The 16,123-nt window shown below is 36.9% G+C and overlaps 1 protein-coding gene across 1 annotated transcript in view; it reads right to left on the bottom strand.

Moving 5' to 3' along the window:
* The window catches only part of BBS4 (Bardet-Biedl syndrome 4), a 57,503-nt gene that overhangs the window by 33,209 nt on the left and 8,171 nt on the right, over positions 1-16,123 (bottom strand). The window contains exon 2 of the mRNA XM_038580912.1: positions 13,151-13,202. Within this exon, the coding sequence (XP_038436840.1) occupies positions 13,151-13,202 (52 nt within the window). The remainder of the gene's footprint in view (positions 1-13,150; positions 13,203-16,123) is intronic.

Here is a 16,123-nt window from a genome sequence, read left to right as displayed (position 1 = left end):
TCCTTTTTCTGTAATAGTCTATTTGCCTAAAGACAATTTTCCTTCAGGTCGACTGTGTGTATTTTTTCTACTGACATTTTATTCTTTATTGCTGCTCTGTATCTGGAGTAGGAGTGACCAAAACTTGTGTTTACTGCACCATCTTAACTGGAAACCCAATTTGACATCTGAGTTCAAGAGAAACTACTGAGTAATACTTAAACCAAGTTTTATACAAAACAATTTTCTGATATTCTATTCTTCAGAGTCCATCATTTTACAAACCTGTACAATATAAAATGTGTGATCCGGATATTTACACTATTTGAAATGTTTTTATCATAAAAGGCAAAGGAAAGTAAAAGAAGTAATCATAGTAGCACTACAAGCAGAGTCTCAGAATAAAAACAGATGAAGCACATGATAGAAACAGAAGCAAGTTCAGTGCTGGCGATTCCTCAAACCACACTATGCCAGAGAGAGGACAGTATGACAGCCTCCTGTGCATCCTCATTTGTGTATCCATATACTTATCTGTCTGTGCTCTGCAACCAGCAATGAATACCCTTGACTCCTCAAAATTCACTCCCTATCAGTTAATTAAATTAAATTAATCAATGGTAATTTTATCTCTCTTGTCCATGACTGGCAGATGTATTAATCTGATTCAACGAAAAGAGTATTCCTAAGAGGTTCTGGGGGAAAAAAGGCCTTTCCTATTTTAAAAGAAAGCCATTAGGAAGCCAGACCATATCTCTGGCATTGGAAAAATGGATGCTAAATGCTACTGGCAGCTTTGATTCAGGAAAAAGCAGGCACTGCACAGCACAGTGGCAAGGCAGAAAGATCTTAGGGCTTCACAGATCACTGAATCACTTGACCAATCCTAGTTTAATTCTGGACTTCCTCTTATATTAACTGGAAAAATTCCTTATTGTTTACAAGCCACTTTCTATTATTTACTACTGAAAGCAACTCATGTAAAACAAGGTCTGAAAAAGATGAACAGATCCCTCTTACAACCCTGTATTCCACATTGCTTACTGCTATTTTTTTTTTTTTGCTTACTGCTATTATTTTGTGAACATCATAAAAAACAATAAAGAGAGATATGTTACAGGTACTCCTGTAAAAATTCATAGTAAAAATATAAATGGCCATTTTGGAGAGTAATTTGGCAGAATTATTAAAATTTTACATGTGCATACTTTTCTTCCCAGATGTCCACTATGACAAAGAGTGAAAAATTACAAGAAATTTAAATGTTATGAAAAGGAGGAGAAACTATAACATATCTATAGTATGAACTCATATTTCTAAAAAATAATGAAGTAGGGGCACCTGGGTGGCTCAGTTAAGCATCTGCCTTCAGCTCAGGTCATGATCTCAGGGTCCTAGGATCCAGCCTCTAGTCAGGCTCCCTGCTCAGCAAGGAGTCTGCTCCTCCCTCGGCCCCTCCCCCTGCTCATACTTGTTCTTTCTCTCTCTCAAATAAATAAAATCTTGAAAAAAAAAAATAATGGGGACGCCTGGGTAACTCTGCAGCTGAGTGTCTGCCTTCGGCTCAGGATGTGATCCCAATGTTCCAGGATCGAATCCCACATCAGGCTCACGCATGGAGCCTGCTTCTCCTCCCTCTGCCTGTGTCTCTGCCTCTGTCTGTGTTTCTCATGAATAAATAAATAAAATCTTAAAAAAAAAAAAAAATGAAGTGATTTTGACCTAGTGACATGGAAAGCCCTCCAAGATATACCAACCTAGCAAAAAACATCATAGTTGCCATTTATATAAAACACACACAACAGTAAACTATATATTTATATTGCTATATACATATACACAAAAACAGTATAAATGTCTAAATAAAGCACATTAACTGGTAATAATGATTTCCTCTGGACTGGATGATGATTTAAGGAGTATTTTAGCTTCCTTGAAGTTGTTCAAAGTTTTTAGAATAAGAATAGATTCATATATGCCTGATGTATTTAAAATACATAGGTAGTTTCAAAATAAAATCTAGGGGGGGGTGTGGTTGGCTCAACCAGTAGAGCACACAATCTTGATCTTGGGATTGTGAGTTTAAGCTCCATGTTGGGTGTAGTGCTTACTTAAAAATAAATAAAAATATCTAAACTTAGAAAAAATACATACTACTGTAGAAGTTTTGAAAATACAGAAAGGAACAACAAAAAAATTGAAACCTTACATGTTACCACTAGTCACAGATAATTATGGTTATCTATTTTATTTCTTCCTAATCTTTTTATATGTGCATTTTAAGAAAAATATTTACCTGTAGACAGTTGTAAAGCCTGCTTTTAAAAACTAAACATTTTTTTAAAGATTTTTATTTATTCATGAGAGAAAGAGAGAGAGAGAGAGGCAGAGACACAGGCAGAGGGAGAAGCAGGCTTCCAGCAAGGAGCCTGATATGGGACTCGATCCCAGATCCTGGGATCACGCCCCAAGCCCAAGGCAGACCTTCAACTGCTGAGCTACCCAGGCGTCCCTAAACATTATTTTAAGTAGCTACTTAGTATTTATTTGCATGAACAAATAATCACCTGGCCTTGTCTTATTGCTGAATGTGTAGATTGTTTCCAATAAATTACTACTATTAATAATAATGTAATGAATATGTTCGCTTAAGAAAATATCATATGTGTTGAGGATACTTTATTAGAATAGATTCTTATAACAGGAAGTACTAACTTACATAATATGAACTTTTACAGTCCCTGACACTTACTGACAAACTTTTACTCAGAAGTATTATGGCAATTCAGACTTGCATATTTCTCTGCATACACAGGTACCTTGATAATTTTTTTTTAATATTTTTTTTTAAATTTTTTTATTTATTTATGATAGTCACAGAGAGAGAGAGGGAGAGGCAGAGACACAGGCAGAGGGAGAAGCAGGCTCCATGCACCGGGAGCCTGATGTGGGATTCGATCCTGGGTCTCCAGGATCGCGCCCTGGGCCAAAGGCAGGCGCCAAACCGCTGCGCCACCCAGGGATCCCCGGTACCTTGATAATTTTTAAATATAAATAACTTACTCCTCACTGTAGTTCTCCATGCTATTTAAGAGGAAAAAGAGGATGATGCTTAGCTAATAAACTTTTACTTCCAAAATTAAATCAAGACTAGACTTTTAATTCCTTTAAATCTGTCTTTCTTTTCAGCCTAAAAAGAGAGAAAAGAATGTTGGCTTTTTTTTTTTAACTAAATGATACTGTGTAAGGTCCTTAGAACAAAATTTTTAAAATAAAATCCTGAAATAACTGAAGCATACATTTCCCAAGGGGAAAAAAAAAAAAAAAAAAGACACGAATCAATCACTATTAAAATAGGCCTAACTTCAATGACAAAGACAACCCAATGTAGAAATGGGTAAAGCCTTTGCACAGACAGTTCTATAAAGAACATATACAAAAGGCCAATAAGAACAGGAGAAAAGATGCCCAGTATTCTTCATCATTATGGAAATGTAAATGGTAATCACAATGAGATACCACTTCACACCTACTAGGATAGCTATTTAAAAAAAAAAAAAGGCAGAAAATAACAGTATTGGCAAGGATGTAGAGAAATTGGAGCCCTTACACATGCAGCTGCTGTAGAAGACAGCTTGGCATTTCCTCAAAAAACTAAACATAGAATTACCGTATGGTTCAGTAATTCCATTCCTAGATATATACCCAAAAGGAATGAAAGCAGCGACTCAAACAAATTTGTGCATCATTTCTACTGCAGCATTATTCACAATAGCCCCAAGTTGGAAACCATCCCTGTCCATTAACAAATGCATAAACAAAATGTGACATATGTATACAACGGAATATCATTCAGCCTTTAAAAAGAATGAAATTCTGTATAACATGTTCCAGCATAGATGAACTTTCAAAAATTATGCTAAATGTAATAAGCCAGACACAAAAGGATAAATAGTGTACGATTCTGAGTATACGAAATATCTAGAATAGGCAAATTTCATAAAGACAGAAAGTCAAAGAGAAGTTACTAGGGACTAGGGGGAAAGGGGCAATGGAAAATTATTGCTTAAGGATACAGAGTTTCTGTTTGGGATATGAAAGTTTTGGAAATAGTGATGAGTGTTGTAAAACATTGTAAGTAATGCCACTGGATTATATGCTTAAAAATGTTTAAATTTTATATTATATGTATTTTACTACCATTTCAAAAATAATAATGTACCAAAACCAATGAATTGTATACTTTATTATTTTTTAAGGTTTATTTATTTTCTTTATAGAGAGCACGAGAGTGTGAGCATGAGCAGGGGGAGGTGCAGAGGAAGAAGAGGAAGATTCCCTCACTGAGCACCAAGCCCAAAGCAGGGCTCGATCTCACAACCCTGAGATCATGACCTGAGCCAAAACCAAGAGTCAGACACTCAAATGACTGAGCCACCCAGGTACCCCCTAATTATCTTTTTAAGTAAACTCTACACCCAATGTGGAGCTCAAACTCACGACCCTAAAATCAAGAGTCGCATGGTCCACCAACTGAGCCAGCCAAGAATCCCTAAATTGTATACTTTAAATGGATGAGTTGCATAGTCAAAGGAAAAAAAGATGGGGAGGGAATGCCAGGGTGGCTCATTTGGTTAAGCAGCCAACTCTTAAATTCAGCTCCCGTCATGATCTCAGGGTCCTGAGAAGGAGATGAACATCAGTCTCTGCACTTAGCAGGGAGCCTGCTTTAGGATTCCCTCTCCCACTGCCAGTCTCCCCACTCATTCCCACGCTTTCTCACTCCAGAATAAATAAATAGGGGTGCCTGGGTGGCTCAGTCATTTAAGTGGCTGTCTTTGGCTCAGGTCATGATCCCAGGTCCTGGGATGGAGCCCCACATCAGGCTCCCTGCTCAGTGGGGAACCGGCTTCTATCCTCTCCCCTCTGCTGCTATCCCTGCTTGTGTGTGCTCCCGCTTTCTCTCTCTAAAGTAAATAAATAAATAAAGTATTTAAAAATTAAGTTAAATAAATAAATAAATATATATTTAAAAAACAAAAAAAAGGACGTCACAAGCACCTGGGTGGTTCATTTGGTTTAAGCATCCAACCTTTGATTTCAGCTCAGGTCATGACCTCAGGGTCCTAAGACCCAGCCCCCCATCAGGCTCCACCTTAAGCAGCTTTATCAGAGTGAGAATGGCTTTTCTTCACAGGAACTCCTTTTTTAAAACTGTACTGTAGGGGTGTCTGGATGACTCAGTTGGTTAAGTGTGTGCCTTCTGCTCAGGGGACTGAGTGCTGCAGCAGACTCCCTGCTCAGCCAGAGTCTGCTCCTCCCTCTCCCTCTCCCTCTCCCTCTGCCTCTCTCCCCAGCTCATGCTCTCATTCTCTCTCAAGTAAGTAAATATATATTTTTAAAATTTTTAAATAATAATAAATAAAAATAAAAAACTGTATTGCAAATACTTTCAGCTGGAGAAAAGCTAAAAAAAAAAAAAAAACAAACACAGAATCTCTGCAAAACTTTCACCTATTTATCCCAGTCAGGTTCTGCATTCACCAGGGAGTCTACTTGGGATCTTCTCTCCCTTTCCTTTTGCCCCCACACCCCGTAATACTCAACACACACTCTCATAAATCAATCAATCAATCAATCAAAAAAAAAAAAAAAAAAAAAAACCTAACATCTATACAACACTATTATCTACCCTACCATTCTTTTTCAAATTTTAACAAATGTCTTAATAATTTCCTTTATGGCAAAAGAAGAGTCTTTGATTTTAAAACATTTTTTAAAATTTTTTTAGAAAGAGAGAGTACAGGGGGAGGCGCAGAAGGAAAGGGAGAGAGAATCTTAAGCAGACTCTGCAATGGGGCTCAACCTCATGACCCTGAGATCATGACCTGAGCCAAAACCAAGAGTCAGGCACTTAACTGTGTCACCCACGTGCCCTTATTTTAAAACATTTTAAAAGATGTTTTTCTCTCTCTCTCTGTGTGTCTCTCATGAATAAATAAATAAAATCTTAAAAAAAAAAAAAAAAGATGTTTTTCTGGGAACACCTGGCTGGCTCAGTTGGAAAAACATGCAACTCTTGATCCCAGGGTTGTGAGTTCGAGACCCATATTGGGTATAGAGATTACTAAAAATAAATAACCTTTTTTAAAAAGATGGGTTTTTTTGCTCTAAATCAAATCTAGAAACAAATATTATAGTTAGCTGTTATGTCTCTTTAGTCGTCTTTAATTTTTGTCTTCCATGACCCTGACAGGTTTTTTTTGTTTTTGTTTTTGTCTTTTTTAAGATTTTATTTTTTCATGAGCGACACAAAGAGAGGCAGAGACACAGGCAGAAGAAGAAACAGGTTCCCAACAGGAAGCCTGATGCAGGACTGGATCCTAAGACTCTGGGATCACTCCCTGAGCCAAAGGCAGACGCTCAACCACTGAGCCACCCAGGGGTCCCTTGATAGTTTTTTCTTTCTTTTTTTTTTAAATGCAGACTAGTATTTTGTAGACTGTCTCTCAATTTGGGTTCATCTAATATCTCTTCGAGATTAGACTGAAGGTATTATTTTTGGCAAGAATACAATAGAAGTGATTTAGGAAGCACAGGATGCTGGTTTGCTCCATTACTGTGATGTTTACCTTCTATCACTTGGTCAAAGTAGTGTTTGGTAAATTTTTCCACTATGAAGTTACTACTACCTTATAATTTAAAAGTATCATACTTATAGAGGGATATTTAGAGACTTATGTAAATATCCTGTTTCCCATCAAACTTTTACCCACTAGTTTTAGCATCCATTGAGGAGTCTTGCATGAATCAATTATTACTATGATGGTTGTCAAACAGTAATTTTTATCATTCATTCTACTAGTTAACATTCTATTTTCTAAGACCTTTTCCTTATTTGTATACTTTTATCAGTATGCACTGGTGTATTCTTATTTTATCCTATGTGTTATATTCACTGCTATATTAGTAGAGGCTCCAGAACTGGCCAGTGGCCAGAGAAAGCCCTTCAAACCCACTTCTGTGCCTTTATGACAAATCCCCATCACACTCTGTAAGCCATTCTTTATTTTCTGGTACAAGATCTCCTAGCCTTAATCATGGAATTAGGCATTTCCCCAAGGAATCCTGGTTCCTTTTACTTGAGAACAATAGAAACTAAGATCTGGGAGCTAACTGTGCTCCTGGCTACCAGGGGGTCATTGCTGCTAACCCTTCCCTGACACAGGCAAGGAAAAAATATATTCTATAACTATGTATCTGTATTAAAAGCCATGTGCTCAATACGGATACCTCCAATTATTAACCAATACCTTAGGGTTTTATCTCACCTCTCCCCTTTCTATATTATGTAACTCCCTTCTCCAACAGTAAGAAAACTTGACTCCAATCATACCATAGTATATTTGCTTCTGCTTGCATTTTATTTTTAAGATATTTGCTTTCCAAAATTTTAATGAAATAATTCATGGTTCTAAAAGTCAAAACTACACTGAAAGTCATACCTAAAGAAGTGTCACATCCCCCATCCTTCCCACAGCATTTCCCTACAAAACCCTGGAAATAGCCAAAATCCTTCTGGTGTTTCTTTTTTGTGAAAATAAGTACATACATATTTTTTTACTTCCCCTTCTTTCTTATAAAAATGTAGCATATGGCAACTCCTCTTTTGTACTGGCCCTGAGATCAGGACTTGAGCTGAAACCAGGAGTCAGTCACTCAACTGACTGCACCACCAAGGCACCCCTCCATGGCCTATCTTTTAAATGTGTACCAATACCATACTATTTTAATTATAGAGGCTTCATAGTGTTTTTAATATCCATTAGGGAAAATTGTGAACTTCATGCCAATATATTTGACAATTTAGATGAAGTGAAAATAATTCCTTGCAAGACACAAACTACCAAAGCTCAATTAAGAACTAGGGTGATGCCTGGGTGGCTCAGCAGTTTAGCGCCTGCCTTTGGCTCAGGGCTTGATCCCGGAGTGCCGGGATCGAGTCCCACATTGGCTTCCCTGCATGGAGCCTGCTTCTCCCTCTGCCTGTGTCTCTGCCTCTCTTTGTGTGTCTCTCATGAGTAAATAAATAAAAAGAACTAGGTAACCTGTTTAGCCTTATCTCTATTAAATAAATTGAATTTGTTCTTGAAAACATTTCTACAAAGAAAACTCAAGGCCCAAATGGCTTCACAGAAACATTCCAGCAAATATTTAAGTATGAAGTTGGTCAATTCTCCATAACTCTTCCAGAAAATTAAAAAGAAGAAACTATTTCCCAAATCATTTATGAGGTATAAGGAACACTCATACTTTGAAGAAGGAAATACAAAACAGTGTAACTACTTTGGAAAACAGTTTGGCAATTTCCAGTAAAAATAAATATATATTCAAAATACCATCCAGCAATTCCACTCCAAAACACTTCACAAACGAAATAAAAATATGTTCACACAAAACCCTTGAAGCAAATGTTTATATAGCAGCTGTATTTGTAATAGCCCAAAACCCAAATGTCCTTTGATGAACAGATGGATAAATGAACTGCAGCATAAACATATAACTGAATACTACTCATCAATAAAAAAAAAAAATTCAAATACACAACATGGATAAATCTCAAAAACATTACACTTGGTGAAAAATACCACTAAAAAGGTTACATAATGTATGCTTTATTCAAATGTTATTCTCAAAGAGATAAAACTATAGGAAGAAAAAAATCAATGATTGCCAGCAACTGAAAGTGGAAGAAGTGATTTACTACAAAGTAAAGATGAATTTTTGAGGGTGATTAAGCTGTTCTACATCTTGATTGTGGTGATGGTGGTAGTCACAGAACTATTCTCATTTGTCAAAATTCCCAAAACTTTATACTTTAAAAAAAGGTGAATCTGACTGTATGTAAACTATACATTATAATACAAAGACTAATCAAAGCAAAACTGGAATAGCTCTATTATCATCAAAGTTGACTTCAAAGAAGGAATATAATCAGGAATAGAAGAGAGACATTGCATAATGATAAGAGTCAGTTCACCAATAAGTCAAACAATCTTAAATGCATATCCATCGAACAACAGATCTTCAAAATACACAAAGTAAAAATCGACAGATCTTTAGGAAGAAACAGACAAACCCATAATTACATGTGTATACTTCAACATTCTTGTCTCATTATGGGCATCAGTACCTTCCTGGTAAGGATATTAATATCTGTATCGGTGAGTACATAGAACATTATCAAACAACTTGACCTAACTGACATTTGTAGATTACTCCATCCAACAGAAAAATACATGTTCTTTTCAAGGTACATAAAATATGCATCAACATAGATCACATTATGGGTCATAAAATAAACCATATAAAGTATGTTCTCTATGTATAATTAGAATTAAACTAGAAACCAGGGATCCTTGGGTGGCGCAGCGGTTTGGCGCCTGCCTTTGGCTCAGGGCGCAATCCTGGAGACCCAGGATCGAATCCCACGTCGGGCTCCCGGTGCATGGAGCCTGCTTCTCCCTCTGCCTATGTCTCTGCGCCTCTCTCTCTCTCTCTCTCTCTGTGTAACTATCATAAATAAATAAAAATTAAAAAAAAAAAAAAAAGATTCTAAAAAAAAAAAAAAAAAGAATTAAACTAGAAACCAATAACCAAAAAAAATCTGGAAAAATTTCCAAATACAGGGAAATTAATGAATACCTTTCTTAATTGTGCACAGGTTAAAAGGGAACACAAAGGAAATTTTAAAATATTTAGAATTATATAAAAGTTAAAACAACATTTGAAATGTTTATGAACCAGTTAAACAGTATTTAGAGGGAAACAAAGTACTAAATGCTTAAAACAGAAGAGAAGAAAGATATCAAACCAATTACCTAATTTTCTACTGTAAGAAATTGCAAAAAGAAACTGCAAATTAAACACAATATTAGATAAGAGCAGAAATCAGTGAAATCAAAACAGAAAAGCAATAGAAAAGAAAAAATAAAATCAAAAGCTGGTCCTTTGGAAAAAATCAATAACATGAATAAACCTCTAGCCAGATTGATCAAGAAAAAAATGATAATAGACATAAATCATCAAAATCAGGAACAGAGGGAATATCACTACACATTGAAAGGAAGATACAGGAGTATCAGGACCTTTATGCCAATAAATTTGATAACTGAGGTGAAATGGACAAATTTCTTTGAAAGAAAAACATTACTAAAGCTCTCCCTAAAGAAATATGTATAACTAGAATAACCCCATATCTATTAAAGAAATTGAGTTTGCACTGAAATGCCTTCCAAAGAGAAATCCAGACCTAGACTGCTTCACTGTCACACTCCAGCAAACATTTAAGAAAGACATAACACCAATTCTATACAAAATCTTCCAGAAAAGACAAGTATGGAATAGCTCCCAACTTGTTTTAAGGCCAGTATAACCTTGATACAAAAAAAAAAAAAGGGATCCCTGGGTGGCGCAGCAGTTTGGCGCCTGCCTTTGGCCCGGGGCACGATCCTGGAGACCTGGGATCGAATCCCACATCAGGCTCCCGGTGCATGGAGCCTGCTTCTCCCTCTGCCTATGTCTCTGCCTCTCTCTCTCTCTGTGACTATCATAAATAAAAATTAAAAAAAAAAAAAAAGACAAAAGCAGTGGAAAAATAATAGTAACTACAGACCAACATCCCTCATGAACAGAAACAAATTGAATGTAGTAACATATAAAAAGGTTAATACATCATACCATGTGGGGTTTATCCCAGGAATTCAAAGGTTCTTACAACATTCCAAAATTTAATCAATGTAATTCACCATAGTGACATAAAATTTGGGGCTGTGGAAGCCAGAAATTAAGGGCAGGTTAAGAGAAGTTATACCTTTGATAGTTTAGGTGCTTGTGTCACCACTTTGTACAACTCCATTGTATTTGACATGAATGACACCCCAGGAATTGTAAAATATAGTGGTATTTAAAATGTGTAAAATGGTTAACCAAAAGGCAATGCAACTTTGTGCTGGACTGAAATAAATAAAAGATCCAGATGAAGAGATTTTTACCTTTCAGACATTCCACTTGGTCCTGTTCACATCTGAAATACTCTGTTTAATTCTGAACTCTTTTTCTTTTCTTTTTTTTTTTTTTAATTCTGAACTCTATACTTCCAATGAGAACAATGAATTTCATCAGAGAACTAAAGCAATAATGGCAAAAGAGTTCTAGACATTTCATAGAAAAAGAGCTAGAAAAATTGGAAGGCGTACACTACGTTTCAATAATTTGCTTATATTTTATATGCCCTGAAAACTATTAATTCCTGAGGGCAGAACCCATGCCCTATTTATCTTTGTATTCCAAATATCTATTACTGATCCCGGAACTGGGTAAGTACTCGTGTATGAGGGGGTTCAAGAACAGGAAAAACTAAACTTTAATAACTGAAATCAGAAAGTAGCAAGAAAAGATTGGAAAGGGCACTACAGCACTGTTACTTCTCATAGCATAACATGCCAAATGTGACCCTCCATCCCATAGCTATCAGCTTTGTATCTCACTAGCCTCAATTGCTCATGTGCCAAATTTTGATTGGTATATATACTAATTCCTGCTCTCCTGGACCTCAGACACCCAAGTCTATTGAGCCACAGAGTTTGACTCCGGAGGAAGCACAGAAGAGATACTTACAATACTCACTAGCCCCACCTAACTAGCCAAATCACCCCAGCAATTAAATGAAGTGATAGACATCACAGCAAGATGATTTGCATGTCCAGAAATGATGTAAAAAGTAAGTGCAACTATGTTAGATATTAGAAGAAACACCTCAACTTCGTAAGTAATCTGAATTATAGATGTACTGCTCTTTCAGTGAAAGATATATTCCTGAAAAACTCTGAAAACAAATTCTGAAGGCAATCATATTTTCCAACAACTTGTATTATAATTTCAAAGTGGAAAAGAAATGCCCCAAGTAAACTAAATAATTTACTGGCAAAATGAAATTTAAAAATCTTAGCAGACAACAGGAAAAACACATGCTGCTAAAGGGTGTATGACCTGTTAATCATCACTCATAATGCAGACAAGAAATACCCCCACGACCCTGGGTAAGTCATGCTGCTTCCCCTCAGCCTTGGTTTCCTCATCTGGAAAATAATAAATAAATGGGTAAATAATAAAATAGATGGTCTCTTCTGCTAAATAAAAAGTCTGGGTATTTTCTAATGCCTGATGAGTTTGTGAGGTATTAGACATGTTTATTGGACACCAACAGAAAATCCAATATAGTTAACTACAATCTGCAAACCTTCCTAAGGCTTTAGAAGTTAACAAATGAAGGAATCCTATTCTTCTAAATAAAATATAACATATCTGTATCAGATTTTTTAATGCAGCTCTTTATAGTATATGCCTTTACCTAGTCTTCACAGACTCAATTCTCATAAAACCTCACACTTATTTAACAGACATGAGATTATGTGGGGCCTGATGTGTGCCATGGTAACTTCAGAGTGTTTTGTCCACAAGTAGAAAATACACACCTGAATAACAAAGCCCCATTTAAACACATTTACAGGTAAAATCAATCCCATATCTAAAAACTCCATAGGGATCCCTGGGTGGCGCAGCGGTTTAGTGCCTGCCTTTGGCCCAGGGCATGATCCTGGAGACCCGGGATCGAATCCCACATCGGGCTCCCGGTGCATGGAGCCTGCTTCTCCCTCTGCCTGTGTCTCTGCCTCTCTCTCTCTCTCTCTCTCTCTCTCTGTGACTATCATAAATAAATAAAAATTTTAAAAAAATAAAAAATAATAATAATAAAAAAATAAAAACTCCATAAAATAGGGCAGCCCCAGTGGCCCAGCAGTTTAGAGCTGCCTTCAGCCCGAGGTGTGCTCCTGGAGACCCAGGATCGAGTCCCACCTCAGGTTTCCTGCACAAAGCCTGCTTCTCCCTCTGCTTTTCTTTCTCTCTCTCTCGAATAAATAAGTTAAAATCTTTAAAAAATAAAATAAAATAAAATAAAAACTCCATAAAATAAAAGCTACAGAGGAATATTTAGACTATTACTGCTTTCCCCAAAAACTCACATTTTTAAAAGCTCTAATGCATATAGAACAAAGAATCAATAGAAAATCTGTGCAAATACACACATACAATAAAATTGTGTACTGACCTTTTTTCAGCCGGGGTTTTTGAGATTCAGCAGATGCAGGAAACTGAGTTCTCTGGGAAAAAAAAAAAAAAAAGTAGTCTATGTGAAAGCAACACCATGTATCTTGCTAACTTTTTTTTTTTTTAATTTTTATTTATTTATGATAGTCACAGAGAGAGAGAGAGAGGCAGAGACACAGGCAGAGGGAGAAGCAGGCTCCATGCACCGGGAGCCCGATGTGGGATTCGATCCCTGGTCTCCAGGATCGCGCCCTGGGCCAAAGGCAGGCGCCAAACCGCTGCGCCACCCAGGGATCCCTATCTTGCTAACTTGAAAAAGCATTCAAACAATAATAATCAGTAGCTCTCCAATCATGCAATACATGTGGGCACAAAGATTTATTTTTAATATGGTTTAAAAATCAAATGTCAAGTCATACTTTGGCTATCCAAACTATTAATAATGTATAATGCATATTTATAATATAGTCTTATGTTTAATATATGATTATATATATATATATTAAAGATTCTATTTTTTTAAAAGACAGAGAAAGCATGAGAAGGGGGAAAAACGGGGAATCTTAAGCAGATTCTGGACAGTGAGGAATCCAATGTGGGGCTCAATCCCATGACCTTGAGATCATAACCCAAGCTGAAACCAAGAGTCAGACACTTAACCAACTGAGCCACCCAGGTGCCCTGTGTAATATATAATTATAATGCATAAAATGTGCACAAATAAATGTACTAAGCTCTTAAATACTACATATTAGTATTATACTTAATGCTATACATTTAGCAGCCAAACCAAAAAGTAGTCATTTTGATAAAAAGAATTTTATGAGGTCATCTATATAGAAACTGCCTAGCACTCAATTCCAGGAGTTTCTCTTTTTCTTTTTTTAAGGATTTATTTATTTGAGAGAGAGACAGAACACGCACTAGTAGGGGGAGGCAGAGAGGGAGAGAAAAATCCTTAAGAACACTCCCTGCTGAGCACAGACCCTGACCTGGGGCTTGATCCCACAATCTTGCAATCATGATCTTAGCCAAAATCAAAAGTTGGACGCTTAATCAACTAAGTCACCCAGGCACCCCTAGGAGGGTTATTTGTTAAGGGACATTATTCAATATAATAAATACTATCTTACACATAAGATCTTTGCAGAAAATCTTCAAATGGAGTTTTCTTATACTACCTTCTGTTATATAGGATATAGTAAGATATAAGCAAAAATAATGGCTGAAATTTTCCAGAAGTAATGAGACACTAATCTTTATATATATATATATATATTTTTTAAAGATTTATTTAGTTATTTATGATAGACATAGAGAGAGAGAGGCAGAGACACAGGAGGAGGGAGAAGCAGGCTCCATGCCGGGAGCCCGATGTGGGACTCAATCCCAGGACTCCAGGATCGGGCCCTGGGCCAAAGGCAGGCGCTAAACCACTGAGCCACCCAGGGATTCCCTATTTATTTATTTTTTTAATTTAAAGATTATATCTCTTTATTCATGAGAGCCAGAGAGAGAGGCAGAGACACAGGCAGAGGGAGAAGCAGGCTCCCTGCAGGGAGCCTGAGGCAGGACTCGATCCCAGGACTCCAGGATCAGGCCCTGGGCTGAAGGCGGTGCTAAACCGCTGAGCCAGCCGGGCTGCCCTGGACACTAATCTTTACATTCAGAATGCTAAACCAATCTTGACCAGGTTAAATGAAAATAAATCCCCACTTGTGTTCATCAAAAGGTCCTGCACCAGAGACAATAAGAAGTTCCTAAAAGCAACCAAAGAGGGTGCTTCGGTGGCTCAGTCAGTTAAGCATTTGCCTTTGGCTCATGTCATGATTCTGGGGTCCTGCGGTGGAGCTCCATGTAGGGCTCCCTCGGAGGGGGCTCCCTCCGCGACAGGGAGCCTGTTTTCTCTGTCCCTCTGCCCTTGCTGGCCCGCTGGAGCTTGCTCTCTCTTTCTCAAATAAATAAAATCTTATATTAAAAAAAGTAACCAAAGGAAAAAAGTATCACTAGCTAACCTATACAGAAAGGACAATTAGACTGACACCTGATGTCTCAACAATTAAAAATGGAAAATAATATCACATAAAGAGATTATAAGAAAAATCACTCTCACATCTCAGGTGCTAAGTAAAATAAAAGTAATCTAAACACAAAGTCAACAAACTATGCCCCGCAGGCCAAACAAATCCAGCCCATTTATTTATTTATTTGAGAGAGAGAGAGAGAGAACGCGCAAGCTCATGTGAGCGGGAGAAGGCAGAGGGAAAAAGAGAATCTGAAGCTTATTTCACACTGAGTGGGGAGCCTGATGTGGGGCTTAATCCCACAACCATCAGATATGACCTGAACCAAAACAAAGAGGTTATGCTCAATCAACTGAGCCACCCAAGCATCCTTGCTTTTTACATTTTTAATAGTTTTTACATTTTTTTCATATTTTGTAAGCCCTGAAAATTCTATAAAATTCAAATTTAAGTGTCTAAAATTTTATCAAACCACAGTCACACACATGTTTATATGTTGTCTATGGTTGCTTCCACACTACAACTGCATAGTTGAATTGCTTGCAACAGAGACTAGCCCACAAAGCCCAAAATATTTATTACCAAAAAATAGTCTGCCAACCTCAAATCTAAACTCTTACGTCTTCCAAAACTAATTTTCAGAGTGCCTGGCTGGCTCAGTTGGAAGAGCATGCAACTCTTCTAAGTCTGAGCCCGATGCTGGGTATAGAGATTACTTAAAAAAAAAAACAAAAAAAAACAAAAAAAAAAAACCACCAAACTACAAAAATTTTGTTTAAATAAACTTCTAAAGGATATAAATTAGGAAAAAGGAAAAGAATCCCAGAATGAAGGAGACAAATGAGCAAAGGAACTAGTAAAATATGGAAGTATTCTAAACATCCACTTACTGAATAAAACAAAGTATAATTTGTGGTGCTGAGAAACACAAAAACTACAAAACTGAACAA

This window comes from Canis lupus, chromosome 30, assembly GCF_011100685.1.
Source record: "Canis lupus familiaris isolate Mischka breed German Shepherd chromosome 30, alternate assembly UU_Cfam_GSD_1.0, whole genome shotgun sequence".
Classification (NCBI taxonomy): Eukaryota; Metazoa; Chordata; class Mammalia; order Carnivora; family Canidae; genus Canis; species Canis lupus.
The sequence above is the reverse complement of the archived record's forward strand: the minus strand, read 5'-3'. Positions and strand labels throughout refer to the sequence as shown.